Source organism: Galeopterus variegatus, unplaced genomic scaffold (assembly GCF_000696425.1).
Source record: "Galeopterus variegatus unplaced genomic scaffold, G_variegatus-3.0.2 Scaffold383, whole genome shotgun sequence".
Lineage (NCBI taxonomy): Eukaryota > Metazoa > Chordata > Mammalia > Dermoptera > Cynocephalidae > Galeopterus > Galeopterus variegatus.
Window position 1 is genome coordinate 555,283 of NW_007726494.1, and position 17,663 is coordinate 572,945.

The 17,663-nt window shown below is 40.0% G+C and overlaps 1 protein-coding gene across 2 annotated transcripts in view; it reads left to right on the forward strand.

Moving 5' to 3' along the window:
* CDCA7 (cell division cycle associated 7) overlaps positions 1 to 6,200 on the forward strand; it is a 9,052-nt gene extending 2,852 nt beyond the window's left edge. For both annotated transcript variants that reach the window (XM_008568168.1, XM_008568169.1), the window contains 6 exons: positions 1,998 to 2,231; positions 2,767 to 2,844; positions 3,760 to 3,963; positions 4,374 to 4,511; positions 5,441 to 5,590; positions 6,006 to 6,200. In XM_008568168.1, the coding sequence (XP_008566390.1) occupies positions 1,998 to 2,231; positions 2,767 to 2,844; positions 3,760 to 3,963; positions 4,374 to 4,511; positions 5,441 to 5,590; positions 6,006 to 6,146 (945 nt within the window). In that variant the 3' untranslated portion in view covers positions 6,147 to 6,200. The remainder of the gene's footprint in view (positions 1 to 1,997; positions 2,232 to 2,766; positions 2,845 to 3,759; positions 3,964 to 4,373; positions 4,512 to 5,440; positions 5,591 to 6,005) is intronic.
* Positions 6,201 to 17,663: the final 11,463 nt, after the last annotated feature.

A 17,663-nucleotide genomic window follows, 5' to 3' on the forward strand; every position in this document is an offset into this window, starting at 1 on the left:
CTCAGCCAGTGAGCGGGAACCGGTCTGTATGTGGGATCCAAACCCTCGGCGGGAGCGCCGCCGTGCTCCCAAGCGGCGCACTGTAGCAGTGCGCCACCGGGCCGGCCCTAGCCTGAATAATTTGGGGGCATGTTTCAGTTCTGTGTGGATACTGTTTGTTGTGATTAATAAATGCCAATTGATTAAGGACTAAGTTTTAAGAACTCATGTAAGTTTTGTTTTGTTTTGTTTTTCTCAATCCATGGACACTGAAAGTACATGAAAAGTACTAAAAAGCTGTTTGTGGGATTTAAGGAATTTTTGAATGTTGAAAATGGGTCTTCCGTATTTTTTTCTTCTCTCGTTTTTTGTTTGTGTTTTCTCAACCATCACCACTATCAGTTTTAGTATATTTTCATTACCCCTGAAAGAAACCTTGTACTCAGAGTCACACCCAACTCTTTCCCCAAACCCCCAGCCTCTGACCACCACCAGTCTGCTTTCTGACATTATAGATTTGGCTGTTTTGGACATTTCATATAAATGGAATCATATGGTATGTGGTCTTTGTGACGGGCTTCATTCACTTGGCATGATGATTTCAAGGTTCATCCACATTGTGGCATGTGTCAATTCTTCATTCCATTTATTGCAGAATAATATCCCATTATGGGAATGTACTACATTTTATTTATCCATTCATCAGTTGGTGGATATTTGGGTTGTTCATTCGTATATAAGTTTTTGTGTGGACATATACTCTTGATTATGTACCTTGGAGTGGAGTTGCTGGCTCACATGATAACTGTATGTTTAACCTTTTGAGTAATTGACAGGCCGTTTTCCAAAATGGCTACACCATTTTACGTTCTTCCCAGCAGTGTATGAGGGTTCGTTTTTCTGCATTCTTGCCAGTACTTGTTATTTCCTGTCACTTTGATTTAGCTCTGCTAGTGAGTATGAAGTGGTGTCTCATTGTGATTTTGATTTGCATTTCTCCAGTGGCTAATTTTAATAAATTTTTAATGAAGAAAACCTATACTTCTTTTGGAATCTGGGCTTTTTAAAATTTTAAGCTTACAGAAAGTAGATTAGAGAGGTACCTAGAGTAGTCAAGTTCATAGAGACAGAAAGTAGAATGATGGTTGCCAGCGGTTGGGAGAAAGCGGGCATGGGGAGTTAGTGTTTAATAGGTATGGAGTTTCAGTTTGGGAACATGAAAGCATTCTGGAGATGGATGGTGGTGATGGCTTCATAATGTGAATGTATTTAATGCCATTGAACTGTACACTTAAAAATGGTTAAATTAGTAAATTTTATGTTATGTATATTTTATTACAGTTAAAAAAATATAAGAGAACAGAGACATTTTAATATAGTTTAATATTGCCATACACATTGAAACCATGTTTACAGGAGAACACATTTGTTCGTGCAGGAATTCTTTTAAAATACACAAAGATTTATTTTTTTCCTTTTTTTTTTTTTTTTTTTTTTTTTTTTTTTTTGTCTTTTTTACTGACCGGTAACGGGATCGCAACCCTCAGTGTGGCGTCCGTACCGGGGACCGGCAACGGGCTCGCAACCCTTGGTGTTGTGCCCGCACCGCACTCAGCCAGTGAGCGGGAACCGGTCTCCACATGGGATCTGAACCCTCGGCGGGAGCGTCCCAAGCAGCGCACTCTCCAGTGTGCCACCAGGCCGGCCCACACAAAGATTTATTTTTAAAGAAATGAAAAAGGAGGCAGGAATTTTTACATTTTAAAAAATGGTTCAGAACCACTGGCTGTGAAGATAGCTTATAATAATGTGTCCCAGATAGACTACATGGAGTTAAACTACACTCATATTATTGTACTTACTGTAATTCTTGATTTTGTTACCAAGAGCTGTCAGTGTTCAGTTAAAATTAATTTGATATAAGTGTCTTTTGTTCAGAACGGATTTTGTAGTCATGCTGGTGCAGATTGTCCGCCGATCAGCAAGTTGTTAATGACTCAATTGTTCTGACAAACTAGAGACAGTCAAACCATGAAGGCTGCAGGACCCGCAGCCAGTGCAGACGCTCTGGACCTCTCAGGGTGGCGATGAAGTTTCCAGCACGAAATACCAGGGGAGCAGCCAACCAAAAAGCAGCACCCCTCCAACCCTCAGAAAATTCTGTGACTGACTCCAGCTCTGATTCAGAAGATGAAAGTGGCATGAATTTCCTGGAGAAAAGGGCTTTAAATATAAAGCAAAACAAAGCAATGGTAGGTCTCTGACTTTGAATGTATTAGAACTGACTCTTCCCAACATTTTCTCTAAGCGCCTTTTACTTACATTGTGATCTAAGAGTTATTTTCCAGGTAGTTGTAAAGTCTTCATAGTGTGTGCTTTATTTTTTTATTTTTATTTTTTTTTTAAAAGATGACCGGTAAGGGGATCTTAACCCTTGGCTTGGTGTTGTCAGCACCACGCTCAGGCAGTGAGCCAACCGGCCATCCCTATATGGGATCCGAACCCGGGGCCTTGGTGTTATCAGCACCACACTCTCCCGAGTGAGCCACGGGCCGGCCCCATAGTGTGTGCTTTAAAATGTGTTTCTTTCTCTAAACTAATTTGTCTTTTTTTAATCTATTCAAGGCGTGGTTAAGTGTATAGGGGAAATCAGAAACTCTTTGACTGTCAACTTATTATTAAACATAAAGCTGTGAGATATGCTAGCATAATTTCCTCAAGTTAGTTGCTCGTTTTCAGCAGTTATTCTCTAGCAATAATTTCTGTTTAATTCTCCCCCCCTTTTAGCTTGCAAAACTCATGTCAGAATTAGAAAGCTTCCCTGGCTCATTCCCTGGAAGACGTTCCCTCCCAGGCTGCAGCTCAGTAAGTGCAAGTCCTTGTTTGTATAGTAGTGTTTTGGGCAAGCCTAAGGTAGATTTCTGTTATACCTTAAAACCAATTACCTTATTCATGTCATCTCCTAGACAGACTAAGGGGAGCTAGAGGAAGCCTCCTGACAGACCTCTGGATGATCTTCCTGGCATGCAGACAGTTTGGCATTGTCCCCTGCTGTGTTCCTGTGGCACACAAACCCCTTTTGATGGGTTATTTTTCTTCTCCTCAGCTAGGCTAAGCCTCTCATGGGCAGGGAATGAAAACTGAAAACTTTTTTCTGTATCCCCACCATTAGCACATTTCTCCTACATCGTAGATGTGTGATTGATGTTTTTAAAATCTGAGAATAGAATGAGGGAAAAAAGGAAAACACAATTTCCTAACCGAGTCATGGCCTAATATTTATGATTGTATTCTGAGGAACTAAGCTGGTGCAACTCAGAGGAATTTGGTGTGTGTGCTGTAGTACAACAGAAAAGATTTCTTTCCTCTACCTCCGCCTTAGGAGAAAAGAAGGAAGCAAGCAAGGGAGGGAAGAAGGAAAACGTTGCTCCCTTGTGCAATATGGACACAGCATGTGTGTTCTAGGCCTCAAGAGATGTCATAGGAAAGTTTTTTTGGAACATGAGATCAGTTCTTACATCTTCATTAAGTAGAAAAATCAATAGATCATCTCTCAATTTGAGAAAAACTGGGATTGGTTTTATAAAAGCAAAATTTACAATGGCCATATGTGTTTTCAGCTCATTTTCCATGCATTATAGAAAGGACAAAGAGAATGAGAAGGTGGAGCTTTCTTTGTACTTAAAAGAAAACATCCTTAAGGAGAATGTGTGGACTGTCCAAAGTGACACTTCTCTTTGTTGTGGAATAAATGGGTTCTGTCCTATATGTTTTGTTTAGCAATCAAAGACACCTCGAAGACGTACATTCCCAGGTGATGCTTCCCGAAGAAACCCTGAGCGGAGAGCTCGACCTCTGACCAGGTCAAGGTCCCGGATCCTTGGGTCCCTTGGTGCTCTACCCATGGAAGAAGAGGAGGAGGAGGAAGAAGATGATAAGTACATGCTGGTGAGAAAGAGGAAGGCCGTGGACGGCTACATGAATGTAAGTTCTCCACATTTGAGCTTGCTCTTTTTTCACCTTCTGTACGCTCAGTATATACTGCGCAGGTACACACACAGCCTCAACACTAAGTGATCCATATTAGATGTTTTTCTCAAACCATTCAGAACTGTATATGCCACAGAAACTTATATTTGATTAATCAAAACATCTGATTCTCTCAGCAAGTGAGAGTCAGGTTTTCTTCGACTTTTCTCAGCTGTAGGAATAATTTTCATAATGTTATCTAATTATCCTCACAGTAAGCTTATTCCTTCCTCCTTCTCTGTAAACTCTTAAGAGAGAGTTTCAGGTTGAACTTTCTGCAAAGAAATTACAAGTCGAGTGTCTGAGGTTCAGAGCTGGGGAGAACCAGTAAGGACACTCTGTGTTTCATTCTTCTTGTTACGTAGGCAGATGATATGCCCAGAAGTCGCCGCCCTGGATCCATGACCCTTCCACATGTAATTCGCCCAGTGGAAGAAATTACAGAGGAAGAGTTGGAGAACATCTGCAGCAACTCTCGAGAGAAGATCTATAACCGTTCGCTGGTAAAAGCCCCTGAATTATGTCTCAAAGTGTAAATGTCTGTAGAGGAAGGATAGCTTCTATCCCTTGAGGGTTGCTACTGTTCTAAATGTCTTAGCATATGCGATTTGTTGCCTACATGTTTTTCCCTACAAGGGAAGAAGAGTTTTATAGTAACCCTGGGAGTTAGCCCTCTTTTCACTTGAATTATCTACTTAGTGTGCAGAAGTGTTAAATCTTTCTCCTAATTTAGAAATTGACTTATTCAACATGTATTTATTGTGTATCTGTTGTGTGTGTATACAAAGACAGGTGCTGGGGATACTGTGGTGTGCTAAAGATAAAATGGATTTGGGCTGGTTATTTTTGCATTGATAAGATCGTTTTGTTTTTTTTTTTTTTCCTTTTTGTCTTTTTTCGTGACCGGCAACGGATCGCAACCCTCAGTGTCGTGCCCGTACTGGACCGGTACCGGCAACGGGATCGCAACCCTCGGTGTTGGGCCCGCACCTCGCTCAGCCAGTGAGCGGCCGGTCTGTATGTGGGATCCGAACCTTCTGGCGGGAGTGCCGCCGCACTTCCCAAGCAGCGCACTGTAGCAGTGCACCGCCAGGCCGGGATCCGAACCCTCGGCGGGAGCGCCGCCGCACTTCCCAAGCAGCGCACTGTAGCAGTGCGCTGCCAGGCCAGCCCGATAAGATCGTTTTTTGAAGAAAAGTAGTTTTGATAGTAGTAACTATTACTTCTGCCAAGGGAATGAAATTACCATGTTTGAGATGCGTTTTGTGCCCTGGCATATATATGTACATACATGTGTATGTACGTATATATACACATATGTAGACATGAAATAAGATTCAAAGACAAAAAGGAAGAAGGACATTCTTTTAAAATGCCATTTTTCTCTACAAACAGCAGTTTTTGTTTTTTCTTATTTGCTTATTATTTGTAGGGATCTACCTGTCATCAGTGCCGCCAGAAAACTATTGATACAAAAACAAACTGCAGAAACCCAGACTGCTGGGGCGTTCGAGGCCAGTTCTGCGGTCCCTGCCTTCGAAACCGTTATGGTGAAGAGGTCAAGGACGCTCTGCTGGACCCGGTAGGTGCCTCAAAGGGGTTGGTCCTCTGGGATTGAAGGTCAGCCACAAGCTGATAAGGCCAGGGAAAGGACACCGAGGAAAGGATTGAGCCCTTAGTGTTATGGGGTGTTCTTTCGGGGGAGGGAGATTAATTCATAGTGTTGGTGCTGCTCCTTCCAGAGTGCTTGGGTATGGCTATTCAAGAGAAGTTGATTCTCCGTTTATCCTGGGTAGTTGCTGTGTAACTTTCTGTCCTGGATTTCCTAAGGAAACATGAGGCATGACTAATGCATATTAACCATTTGACAATTTTTTTTATCCCCCCCAAAAAAGGTTTAAATGTAATTGATCCCCACCTTAATGGTTAAGCAGTTGACAAGCAGGGGAGAAAAGTCAGGTCTCATTTGGTTGTTCCTGTTCACAATTCTCCTTCAGAACTGGCATTGCCCACCTTGTCGAGGAATCTGCAACTGCAGTTTCTGCCGGCAGCGAGATGGACGGTGTGCCACTGGGGTCCTTGTGTATTTAGCCAAATATCATGGCTTTGGGAATGTGCATGCTTACTTGAAAAGGTAATGGCTTTTTTTCCCCCTCTTCCATATCTGAATCTAATATTCACGTATATGTCTTAATAAAAAGATGGTAGAAGTCAGAATGGTGGTTATCTCTAAGGCAGGGTGAGAGGTTGTGGGGGGTGGGTATTGAAGGGGTACATGGGGACTGTTGGGTACATTTTATATCTTCATCTGGAACAGTGATTTCCCGATACCTGGCTTGCTTTTATCCATCATTCGAATATGTATTAAATGCGTGCTGTGCCTTGAGGCCTGTTGCAGGACTTGCAAGAATCAGAAGACAAAAAAGGCATGGTCGAAAAGCTCTCACAACCCAATCTTTTAGAGCAGGGGTTGGCCAACTATAGCCTGTGGGCCAGATCCTGCTGCAACCTATACTCATAAGGCACTTGAACTAAGTATTTTTTTTATATATACATTTTTAAAAAGTTGTTAAAAAGCATGTGACAGTGTGGCCCACAAAACCCTAAGTATTTACAGAAAGTTTGCTGTGTCCTGCTCTAGACTTACATAAGAAGCCATGTTTACCCCACACATACTCATTTGGGGAGAAGACCACACTAAATGAAGTTGTACTCTTGCTATTCTATGTAGATTCAAAAGAAATCAATAACTTTTGTTTCATAAACTCTTGGAATCTTAAGAACCCAAATTGTAATCCAACCTTATTAGGTATGTCATTGGGAAGACTTAAATGTTTAGAGTTAATGTAAGTTGATCCTTATTTGGAAAATTTTTGGAACTCTTGGAATCTTAAGAACCCAAATTGTAATCCAACCTTATTAGGTATGTCATTGGGAAGGCTTAAATGTTTAGAGTTAATGTAAGTTGATCCTTATTTGGAAAATTTTTGTGTTTTAATATGAAGTAGAACTAATATTTTCCATTAAAAATGTTGACTATAACAATTGCTTCTAATGCCTTATCCTTGAAGGATTTACAATCCAGTAGAGGAATGAGGGGGAAAAAAAAAAAACATCCTTGAAGGATTTACAATCCAGTAGAGGAATGAGGGGAAAAAAAAAAAAAAAATGAACTAAGAATAACGATCTCAATGGGAATGAAAGGAGGAAAAATAATTGACATTTTCCTATCACCAAGCATTTTAAGTCATCAATGAGTCCATGGTTTTTGTGGTGACTCCCATCTTGCATTAAGGAAACCCTAGATCAATTGCTCAGTGTCATCCTTGACTGTGGGAGCCCACACATCCCACTGCAAAGCTCCAGATGCCATCCTTATAGCTGGGAGGACTTGAGTTTTAACAATTTGAGGTGTGAAAAGTAGTGTTATGGTGACTATGCTCCAGTAACCACTTTTATATTTGTTCCTGTAATTTGAGTTCCCTAGGTAGAAATGATTTCTCCTTTTTTACCCCCACTTTTTAATGGGTTAAGAAATGAAAGAAACTAAAAAGACTTTCACAGTGAAGGGTAAAGGAAGTAGCTAAAGGATGCTGCAGGAGGGGTTTATTTTTGTTGTATTTTGCTTTTAGAAAAATGGGAGGGGAGCTCTTGCTGGCTCGAGGTCAGATAGGAAATAAGGTCATTTGCATACCAGGAGAATGGAAGAGTTCAGTGCTTTGAGGTAGGTAAGGGGGGGTGGGGAGAGTATTAGGTACTGAAAAGAAAGTGATAGCAAGTCTCAGGGGAATAAAAGGTGAGCTACATGTTGTATTATGTTAATGCTGACCACACGTTTCTCAGGTATCTCAAGGATGAGAGGTTGAGGAAAATGCCCAATGTCACAACCAAAGTGGCAGAACTAGATTTGATGCCAGGACTTTATCCTTTTTTTCCTTTTAAGCTGAGCTTGCCTTAGCAGGAGTCAAAAGAGCGGAGAAGGGGATTGTAAATGAGGTTCTGTCAGGGTGAACAAGGGTGTCTTGGGTGCTGGGTCAAGCCTGGCTGAGATGACTTATAGAAACCCTGCCGAGTAGGGAGACAGGTAGGGCTGGGAGGGGTGGAAGGCTGGTGCGGATTGGGGAGCTTGTACTGGAGGCGAAGACGGGTGGAGAGCAGGTTCGGGAGGAATGAGGGAGTGAGATGGTAGGAAACCAGGGCATCGGATTATCCAGCATAGAGGTTGGAAACCCCTGAGGCTCTTAACTGCAGGGCATTAAAATTCTGTGAGTAGGAGAGGACTCCTTAGGTAACTACAAGGTTGACAAAGGAAGAGAAAAAGTTGAGGGCAAAGACTTCCCAGGGCTGTTGCTATGAGACAATGGAGGAGGGATTAGCGCCTGGAGTAGCAGTACGGAGCTACTCTGCTTGGGAATATGTAAGGAATGGATTTGAGTGCAGAGGAAATGGCATGTTCTGGGGAGAGTCCTTTATCCATTATAATATCCAGGTGATGAAAGACCTGAGGGAGAGCAAGGAACAAAGGAGATACCACTCAAAGCTAAAAGCCATTAACATTTTCTTTCAGTCTCCCTTGTGTTTTGTTTTATATGGTAGCATAGATGCTACATGCACAACTTCTTTAGCTTTAAGAAGATTTGGCCCACGTGGTCCTTGATAGCTTCTTTTGTTTCTTGGACAAGACCAGATGTTCCAGGCTCCCCTTGTACATTTTCTGCCCCATACCTGGAATCAGCCGTTTCTCTGAAGTGCTTTGTTTTCAAAATACATTTCTTTCATATCTATTATCTTATATTCATGTGTATATATACACACACACATATATCTTCTTATACTGTATATATTAGTATTGTAGATAAATATATTTATAACAGTAACATTGCTATATATACATATGTATGGTTTCAGAATTATAATACCAATATTATTAAAAGATTAATTACTGAAAACCTTTTAAGATTTTTTTTGTTTTGATTCTTAGTGTAAATCCTAGATACAGTCAGATTAGTGTGTTTTAAAATCATTTTGAACAGCTACTTTTTATGTGGGTAAGCCAATTTGATATATTGTTGGGTCCATATGTTTGATTTTTGCTTTTGATTTTAAGGATTTAATCTTTTTATAATGATGTAAAATGATTACATATTTCCAAAGTTAAGCCTACAAAATAAGGTGATTTTAAGAGAAGTATAGATTATTTCCCTTTCCCTTCTACCTTGATCCTTCTCTCCCTCTATAGGAAACCATTTTTAAAAATTTTGTGATTTATACTTTGATTTTTAAAAATGTAAGCAAAAACAGGTGTATGTATTTGTACCCTCCTCTTGCCTTTTTCATTGTATATATGGGAAAGAAAAGCATAATTAATTTTATTACATGAAGAGTATTATCCAAAGATCTCTGGAGTATACTCACATATATGAACATGGAATTAAGCGTTAAGGTTTCAGAGAAAAAAAAAGTATTGTGGAGAGTGGTTTTCTCTCCTACTCAACCACCCAAGGACTAACTGTTCTGCGAGTTTATGCTAAGGAAGTCAAATTCCCTCTTCCCACACAGCTACTAGGCAAGCCATATCGTAGGAATGAGTATTTCAATTTTCTCTTATTTCTGTTTGGTTACCCATACTTTAATAGAGTGATCCTCAAGTTTGTCTTCTAAATTGAATAGCTGTAAATGTTTTTCACTTCTTAATGACCATCCAGTATAGCTTTTAAAAAAGTCATAATCTCCACTGGTGCTTGCCAATTTCCAAGACATGACCATTTTGAGTATCCTGCTGCTTAAGGAGGAAAAATATGTAAATAAAATTCCTTTATGCAAATGTTTTCTGCAACTCTCATTGCCAGCCAAATTCTTGTAAATCATGATAAACAGATGCTACTGAACTAAATGACTAAGTAAAATTATGGAGATAGATTCTATTTATCTTATTTTTCAGTGTTGGGGAGGTAGAAAAGGATATTAACCAAATTTTATCTGTCTGTGTGATGATTAGGGCAGACACCCAGAACTCTATTAATTGATTGCTGCAAGGCAAGATGTGGGACTCAAGAATTGGAGAGTTGTCCCTGGTAAGGGAAAAGTTCTATTGCAACTTTACTTTGCTTTACCAGAGAATCAGGTTTTGGAAAAAAATCCAATATCAAGCTTGCTAGGTCTCTGCATGATTAGATTTTTGTTACTGTTTTTTTCTTAACTTTTTTAGAAATTGAAGTCAAATTCACATAACATGAAATTTACCATTTTAACCACTTCCAAATGTACAATTTGGGGGCTTCCAGTACATTCACAATGTTGTACAACCATCATCACTATGTAACTCCAGGACATTTTCATAGCCCCAAAGGAAACCCCGTGCTCATTAAAAAGTTGCTCCCCTTTCTTCCCTCTCCTTAGCCCATGGCAAACTATTTACTTTCTGTTTCTCTGGATTTGCCTATTTTGGACATTTGAAAACATACAATATGTAGCTTTTTGTGTTTGGCTTCCTTCACTTAGAGTAATGTTTTCTTTCTTTTTTTCTTATCAGTTTATTTAAAAAATTTTTTAAAATTTACCAATATACAATGTAGTTGATTTTCGTGTCCCGTTACCAATTCCTCCTTTTCCACCCTCCCTTCCCTCCCTCCCCCACCATCAACATCATATCTGTTCACTTGTCTTAACAAGTTCAAGGAATTGTTGTGATTGTTGTGTCGTTGTGTCTTTTTCCCCCTTCCCCCCCCCCGTTTATTTGTTTATATATATATATATATTTTGTGGCTGGCCGGTAAGGGGATCCAAACCTGTGACTTTGGTGTTATAAGTCTGCTGTTTAATCAACTGAGCTAACTGGCCAGCCCTTATATATTTATTTTTATTAGCTCCCACAAATAAGTGAGAACATGCAGTATTTCTCTTTCTGTACCTGGCTTATTTCACTTAACAATTTTCTTAGCATAATGTTTTCAAGGTTCATCCATGTTGTATATATTAGTGCTTCATTCCTTTTTATGGCCAGATAATATTCCATTGTATGGATATGCTACAATTTATTCATGCATCAGTTGGTGAACATTTTGGTCGGTTTCACATTTTGGCTAGTGTGAATTATGCTGCCTTGAACACTTGTTTACAAGTTTTTGTTTGAACACTTGATTTCAATTCTTTGTGGTATATATATCTAGGAATGAAATTGGGGGACCATATGGTAATTCTATGTTTAACTTTTTGAAGAACTGCCATGCTTTTTCCATCGTGGCTGCATCGTTTTACATTCCCACCAGCAATGTATGAAGTTTCAATTTCTCCACATCCTTGTCAACACTTGCTGTTTTTATAGCCATCCTAGTAGGTGTGAAGTGGCATTGCATTGTGATTTTGATTTCCATTCCTTAATGACTAATGATGTTGAGCATACTTTTATGTGCTTACTGGCCATTAGTTTATCTTTGGAAAAATATCTATTCAAGTCCTTTGCCCATTTTTTAATTGGTTGTTTTTCTTTTTGTCTTGAGTTTTAAGTTTCTTTATATATTCTGGATATTAGATCCTTATCAGATAGGTGAATTGCAATTGTTTTCTCCCATTCTGTGGGCTGCTTTCCAGTTTCTTTTTATGATCAAATAATATTCTATTATATGGGTGTACCACATTTTGTTAATCCATTTGTTCACTGATGGGCACTTGGATTGCTTCCACCTTTTGGATATTATGAATAGCGCTGCTATAAACATTCATGAAGAAGTTTCCGTGTGGACATATATTTTCATTTCTCTTGGGTATGTATCTGGGAATGGAATTGCTGGGTCATATGGTATTTTTCATCAGACTGTCTTCTCAGTGGCTTGATTATGTTCTTTGATTCACAGAAGTTTTAATTTTAATGAAGTCCTACTTACCTATTTTTCCTTTTGTTGCTTACGCTTTCAGTATTATATCTAAGAATCCATTGACAAGTCCAAGGTCATTGAAGATCTATCCTTATGTTTTCTTCTAAGAATTTTATAGTTCTAACTCTTACATTTAGGCCTACAATCTATTTTGAATTAATTTTTGTATATGGTATGAGCTAGGGAGTCCAACTTTATTCTTTTGCATGTGAATATCCAATCATCCCAGCACTATTTGTTGAAAAGACAATTCTTTTCTCTATTGAATGATCTTGGCATCCTTGTTGGAAATCCACTGACCATTGATGTATGAGTTTATTATTGGATTTGCAGTTCTATTCCATTGATCCTTGTGTCTATCCTAATAGCACTACACTGTTTTGATTACCATAGTTCCATAGTAAGTTGTGAAATTGGGAAGTGTGATCCATCTAACTTCTTTTTCAAGATTGTTTTGGCTTTTTGAGGTCCTTTGTAACTTTATATGAATTTTAAGATTAGCTTGTCCATTTCTGCAAAAATGGAAGTTGGAATTTTATTGAGACTGCACTGAATCTGTAGTTCAATTTGGGGAATATTGCCATCTTAATAATACTAAGTTTTCCAATCCATGAACATTGGATGTCTTTACATTTATTTAAGTCTTTAATTTCTTTCAACAATGGTTTGTAGTTTCCAGTGTACAAGTCTTGTCTCCTTGGTTAAATTTATTTCTAAGTATTTTATTCTTTTTCTTACAATTGTAACTGGAATTGTTTTCTTAATATCACTTTCACATAGCTTATTGTTTGTATATAGAAATACCATTCATTTTTGTATATGGATGTTACTATTATTTTTTAAGGGAACTGTTTTCCCACCAGTGTCTTCTTGAGAGCATTTGTTGATTCTTTGGGTTTATTGGTCACTCTCTGACCCTCAGTCTTTCTAAATGCTTAAGGATATTACCACCCTACTTAGTCTTACCCATCTTGATATGAACATTTCACCACTGACTTATTAATAAGAAGTTCCACTCTTAAATTAATCATAGATAACACTTCATTTCAAGATGTTGATTGAAATGTTGAGGAGCAGAAAAAAGAGGGAGATGGGAAATAAACCTATGTTCATTATATTTTTAAAATTATTATTATTTTGTTCAATATATTTTGATGGTTATAAAAGTATCTTTTAATTAATTATTACAGAAAATTGGAATTTTATAATTAAAAATCACCCATAATGCTGCTACTCACAAGTAACCTCAGTGAAAAATTGGGTTACTGTGGGTACCGAACATGAGAATTGTTAACATCGTTGAGATTATAGATAGCTTCCAGTCAAGATGGTGGAATAGACAGTCCCAGTGTCACTTTCTCCCACAAATCAACCAATTTACAACTGCTAAAAAGCAACAAAAGCCAAGATGGGGCCACTAGAGTCAGGGGAAGAGGAGGAGAGACCTATGGAGTTCATGAAGGTGGGAGAAGCCACAATGAGAGAAAGGACCGTTCCCACCATGTCAAGCTCCAGCTGCTTCCAGGCTGGAGCTAGTGGGTGCATGGAGCAGGAGCTGGCAAAAGCTGCAGTTGTCCTCTTTATATGAAATTGCTTGGAAGTGGCAGGGGAGAAGAGGGCTTTGGTGTCCCCCAGGCCAGCAAGACCACTAAACAGTGTTCCCATGGACCCACATAGGAGCAAGGAGCCACAACAACTGAAAAAAGGAGCCACTCAGAGGCCGGTGAGTCATCACAAGGGACCAGTGCACAGCCCATACCATGGGAAGTGTTTGGAGCACTGGCAGTAGGGCAGATGGGCCCCCTGGGAGAACACTGGGGCACAGCATGGATAGCTGATATGCCCTCCAATCAGCACAGGCCCACTTGGTGGAGACTGGTCAGGAATACAGAACTGCAGGGAGTGCAGTTTGCTGAAAAGACTCAGGCTCAGACCAGAGTTTGCATGCAACCCAGGTGTACTGGACATCACGAGACCCGGAACCACACATGCACTTAGTTAAAATAATCAAATAATTCTGAAGGATTTATAATGAAAAGCGACAACCCCTTTCGCCACCTCTCAAGCCCTACTCTCCAGGGGGCAACCACTTTTAACTTCAGTTTTTGTAACTTTGAGGAATAACCTCACATCTCAAATAATATTTCTTTCCTAGTATTTCTTGATTTATCAACTTTAAACCCTATCCATTGATCTCTTCCCTATTTCTACTACCAACTTCCAGCAACTCTCCTTTTATATTTACATAATCAAGGGTGACGATGTTTACATTTTGTTCTATAAACAGTCTTCTGAGCCTTTTCTCTAGGATAGTTTTAAAAGTTGAGAGCAAATAAGCAGCATTTACATTAATAAGATGATGTAGCATCCTTTACTACAGTTCTGAGTGATATGTTATAATTACATTTTCTTCCCTTCAGTCCCTGATTACGACTTTTGGCTTCTCAAAGGAAAATGTTTCCAGTGTCACTGTCAATTGGATTCTCCATTATTATTTTTCCTATCAAATGATAGTGTCATTATCAATTGGATTCTCCATTCTTATACTCAAATAATTATTCAAAATTATACCACATTTTATTTTTCTTCGCTTAGCTTATAAAAATTTCAGTGTTTCTCCCAAATTATCAGATAGCCTTTCTCTTTTCTTGAAAGGAAAATGAAATATATTCCTTCTTCCTCATACATTTAATCTCTTTCACCTTCTTATTCATTCTTTCTCATCCTACCTTTTGTTTGGGACCCTTTTCATTTTTCTCTTGAGGCCGCTGAGTCACTCTGTTTTGCTTCCTGGGATGGGTAAGTGCCATCATTTCTTGTAACCCACATTCTCCCCTCCCTTAGTTTCCACCCTAATTTTGCTGGGGTACATCCTCAGGCAATTTCCTCAGAAAGGCTAAGAGGTAAGTCCTTGCACACATTGAAAATTATTTTGTCCTCGAGCTCCATTAGCAGTTTGATTGGAAAGAAGATTTGAAGTCAAACTAAATTTCTCTCAGGACTTTTACAGTTTCGGTCCTTGCACACATTGAAAATTATTTTGTCCTCGAGCTCCATTAGCAGTTTGATTGGAAAGATTTGAAGTCAAACTAAATTTCTCTCAGGACTTTTACAGTTTCGTTCACTCACCCCCCAGCACTGCCATCCACGGACTGAAGATACAGTTGTCTCCACAGACTGCAGATGGTAGTGCTGGGGTGTGGGAACAAAACCTTCCACTAGTTTGCTACGGCTGCTATAACAAAGTACCACAGACTGGGAGGCTTAAACAATAGAAATTTATTGTCTCACAATTCTGGAGTCTAGAAGTACAAGATCAAGGTGTGGGCAGGGATGGTTTCCTCTGAGACTTCTCTCCTTGGCTTGTAGATGCCTGTCCTGTCCTCCTCATGTCTTCACATGGTCTTCCCTCTGTGCCTGTCTGTGCCCTAATCTCTTACTATAAGGACATTAGTCATATTGAATTAGAGCCTACCCATATGACCTTATTTTACCTTAATCACCTCTTTAAAGGACCTATTTCCAAATACAGTCACATTCTGAGGTATGAGGGGTTAGGACTTCAACATGAATTTTGGGAGGGAACATTGAGCCCATGACAACTGAGCCCAGGGACACTCTGGGGGTCTGTGGGGCTGTGGCTGTGGCCTCTATCCCACTTATTCAGCCTCTGTCCTTCCTCCACTTACCATCTGGGGCAGTGGGTGTAGACCCTGGCTGCACGTTAGAATAATCTGGTGAGTTCAAAAAAGAACAGCAAAATCTCTGGTGTAGGGCGGGGCCTGGGCATCAACACATTTTAAAAGTTCCTCTGTGACTCTCACGTGCAGCCACAGTTGAGACCCACTGCCATAGGGGTGGGAGAGGGTCTGACAAGAGCAGTGAGCCAGGAAGCGATGGCCACCAGAGGTAGCAAATTGCTGCTTTGGTTAGAGGAAGAGAAATCAACATCAGGAGACTCCTGACATGTTTCACAAAACTCTTCACAGTGTGGGGTACTCAATGGAATAAAAAACAGAAGAGGTTGGGAAGCATCCATCCCACTAGTTAAAATGTGGAATTCCATTACACAAAATGAGAAACAAAAGAAAAAGGGAAAAGTAGAACATAAGATATTTCATGGAAGTGAAGAAACATGAATAACTGAGTTTGGTGTAAGTCTCCTCTATTATAGGCTGGTTTTCATGTTTTACTTTGGAAATTTCCAACTGATCAGAATTTATTGACTATTTTATAAAATGCAAGCATCAACTGCTGCCTTTATTGTTCAGCCCCGGAGCTTCCAACATGTCAGGAATCACAGCTCACAATCGGAAGTCAGAGCAGCAGCAGCCAGCCCCTAACCAGCCTCCACTTTGGCCACAGTCAGCAGACCTCTCTCCTGGACAGATTTTTCTCTCCTTCTGACCCCAGCCTGCCCCTTCAGCTGTTTCTGGGGTTAGATGTTGCTTGCAAATTGACACGGGGGATGTTGCCTATTCCCGAAGTCATTTATATTGGTATTACTACAGTAAATTCTTTATGAAATAAAAATCGATAGTCACTGACATCCTGAGTAGTGAGGAAAATAATTGTTTATGGCACTCAGCTTAAGCTGTTCTGGTAATCACGTTGAAAAATACAATATTTATTCATTAGATCAAATTTAATGAGGCCTCCTGGCAGTAATTATAAAAATTACTGTAGCAGTAAATTACTAATGAGTTGTGATGTGCTTCCTACCTGTGAAGAAGGACTGGGGGTTGAAAAAGCCTGCTACCCAGATGAGGATGTGAGGGAGGGAGCCCTGCGAGCCTCTCACCCAGGCAGGGAAGGATGAGTGTACCCAGACCACAAAAGCAAACAAGAAAAAAGGCTGAGGACACACAGCCAGGGGGAACCCTTGCAGCTGTTGGAACAGGATCGAAATTAGAGCATTCTTTTCCCCAAAGGTGAGCATCACCTCAGAGAGTTGGTGTTTGCCGGCGTGCTGGGGTCATGAAGGAGCCCTCATCTGATGCCTGGGCAGGACAGAGCTTCTTATTGATGAAGGCTGGGAAGTAATTCCCAGCACATGCTTCCTTCCCCTCAAGTGGGAGGCCTTGACTCTCACTGCCAAGAGGTGCAGGTTCTGCTTGGCTCTTTGAAAACCAGCCATGGAGCATGGCACCTATCCGAGTGTTAGCACAGGTGATGGTTTTTATAAGCTCCTGGGGGCTTTTTCCTCCTCTGAAAGATCAGGACTGGCTAGAATTTTTGTTGAAGCTCATGAAGCTAAGTTTTTTTTTTTTTTTTAAAGGATGCAAGTAATTAATTTTGATTGAGAGCCTATATGTAAAAAAGCCAGAAAATATACAGATAGACTGTTTTGAGGGCAGGCACAGTTTTTCTAATTACATGAACAGAGTTAAATGGAAACGTTAAATCTTGGGGAGTTATGGTCAGACACAGCTTTGTTGTGCAATTTTCTGTATTAATATAGACAGTGGATACTGGCCTGACTACATAACAGAGCTGCAGCAATTCATTCCTGGAAGCCTTTGTTCCCAGACACAGAGCCATGCCTACGATGAGGGACCAGTCATGCCAGGTGAGAGCCTCCCAACCGCACACCCACCTCCATCCCAGCAGCTGGAATCTGGTAACTGGCAGAAACACCCTCTGAAGCCTCAGAGCGTTCACCTCAAAAGCAACATCTGTGAATAGCGGGCAGGCTGTCGTCTGGAGTGACAGCTATCTATTCAGGTAGTGGCTGCTATTGTCTTCTCACTTGTAACACCAAGAGGATTTTTGTTTAACTTT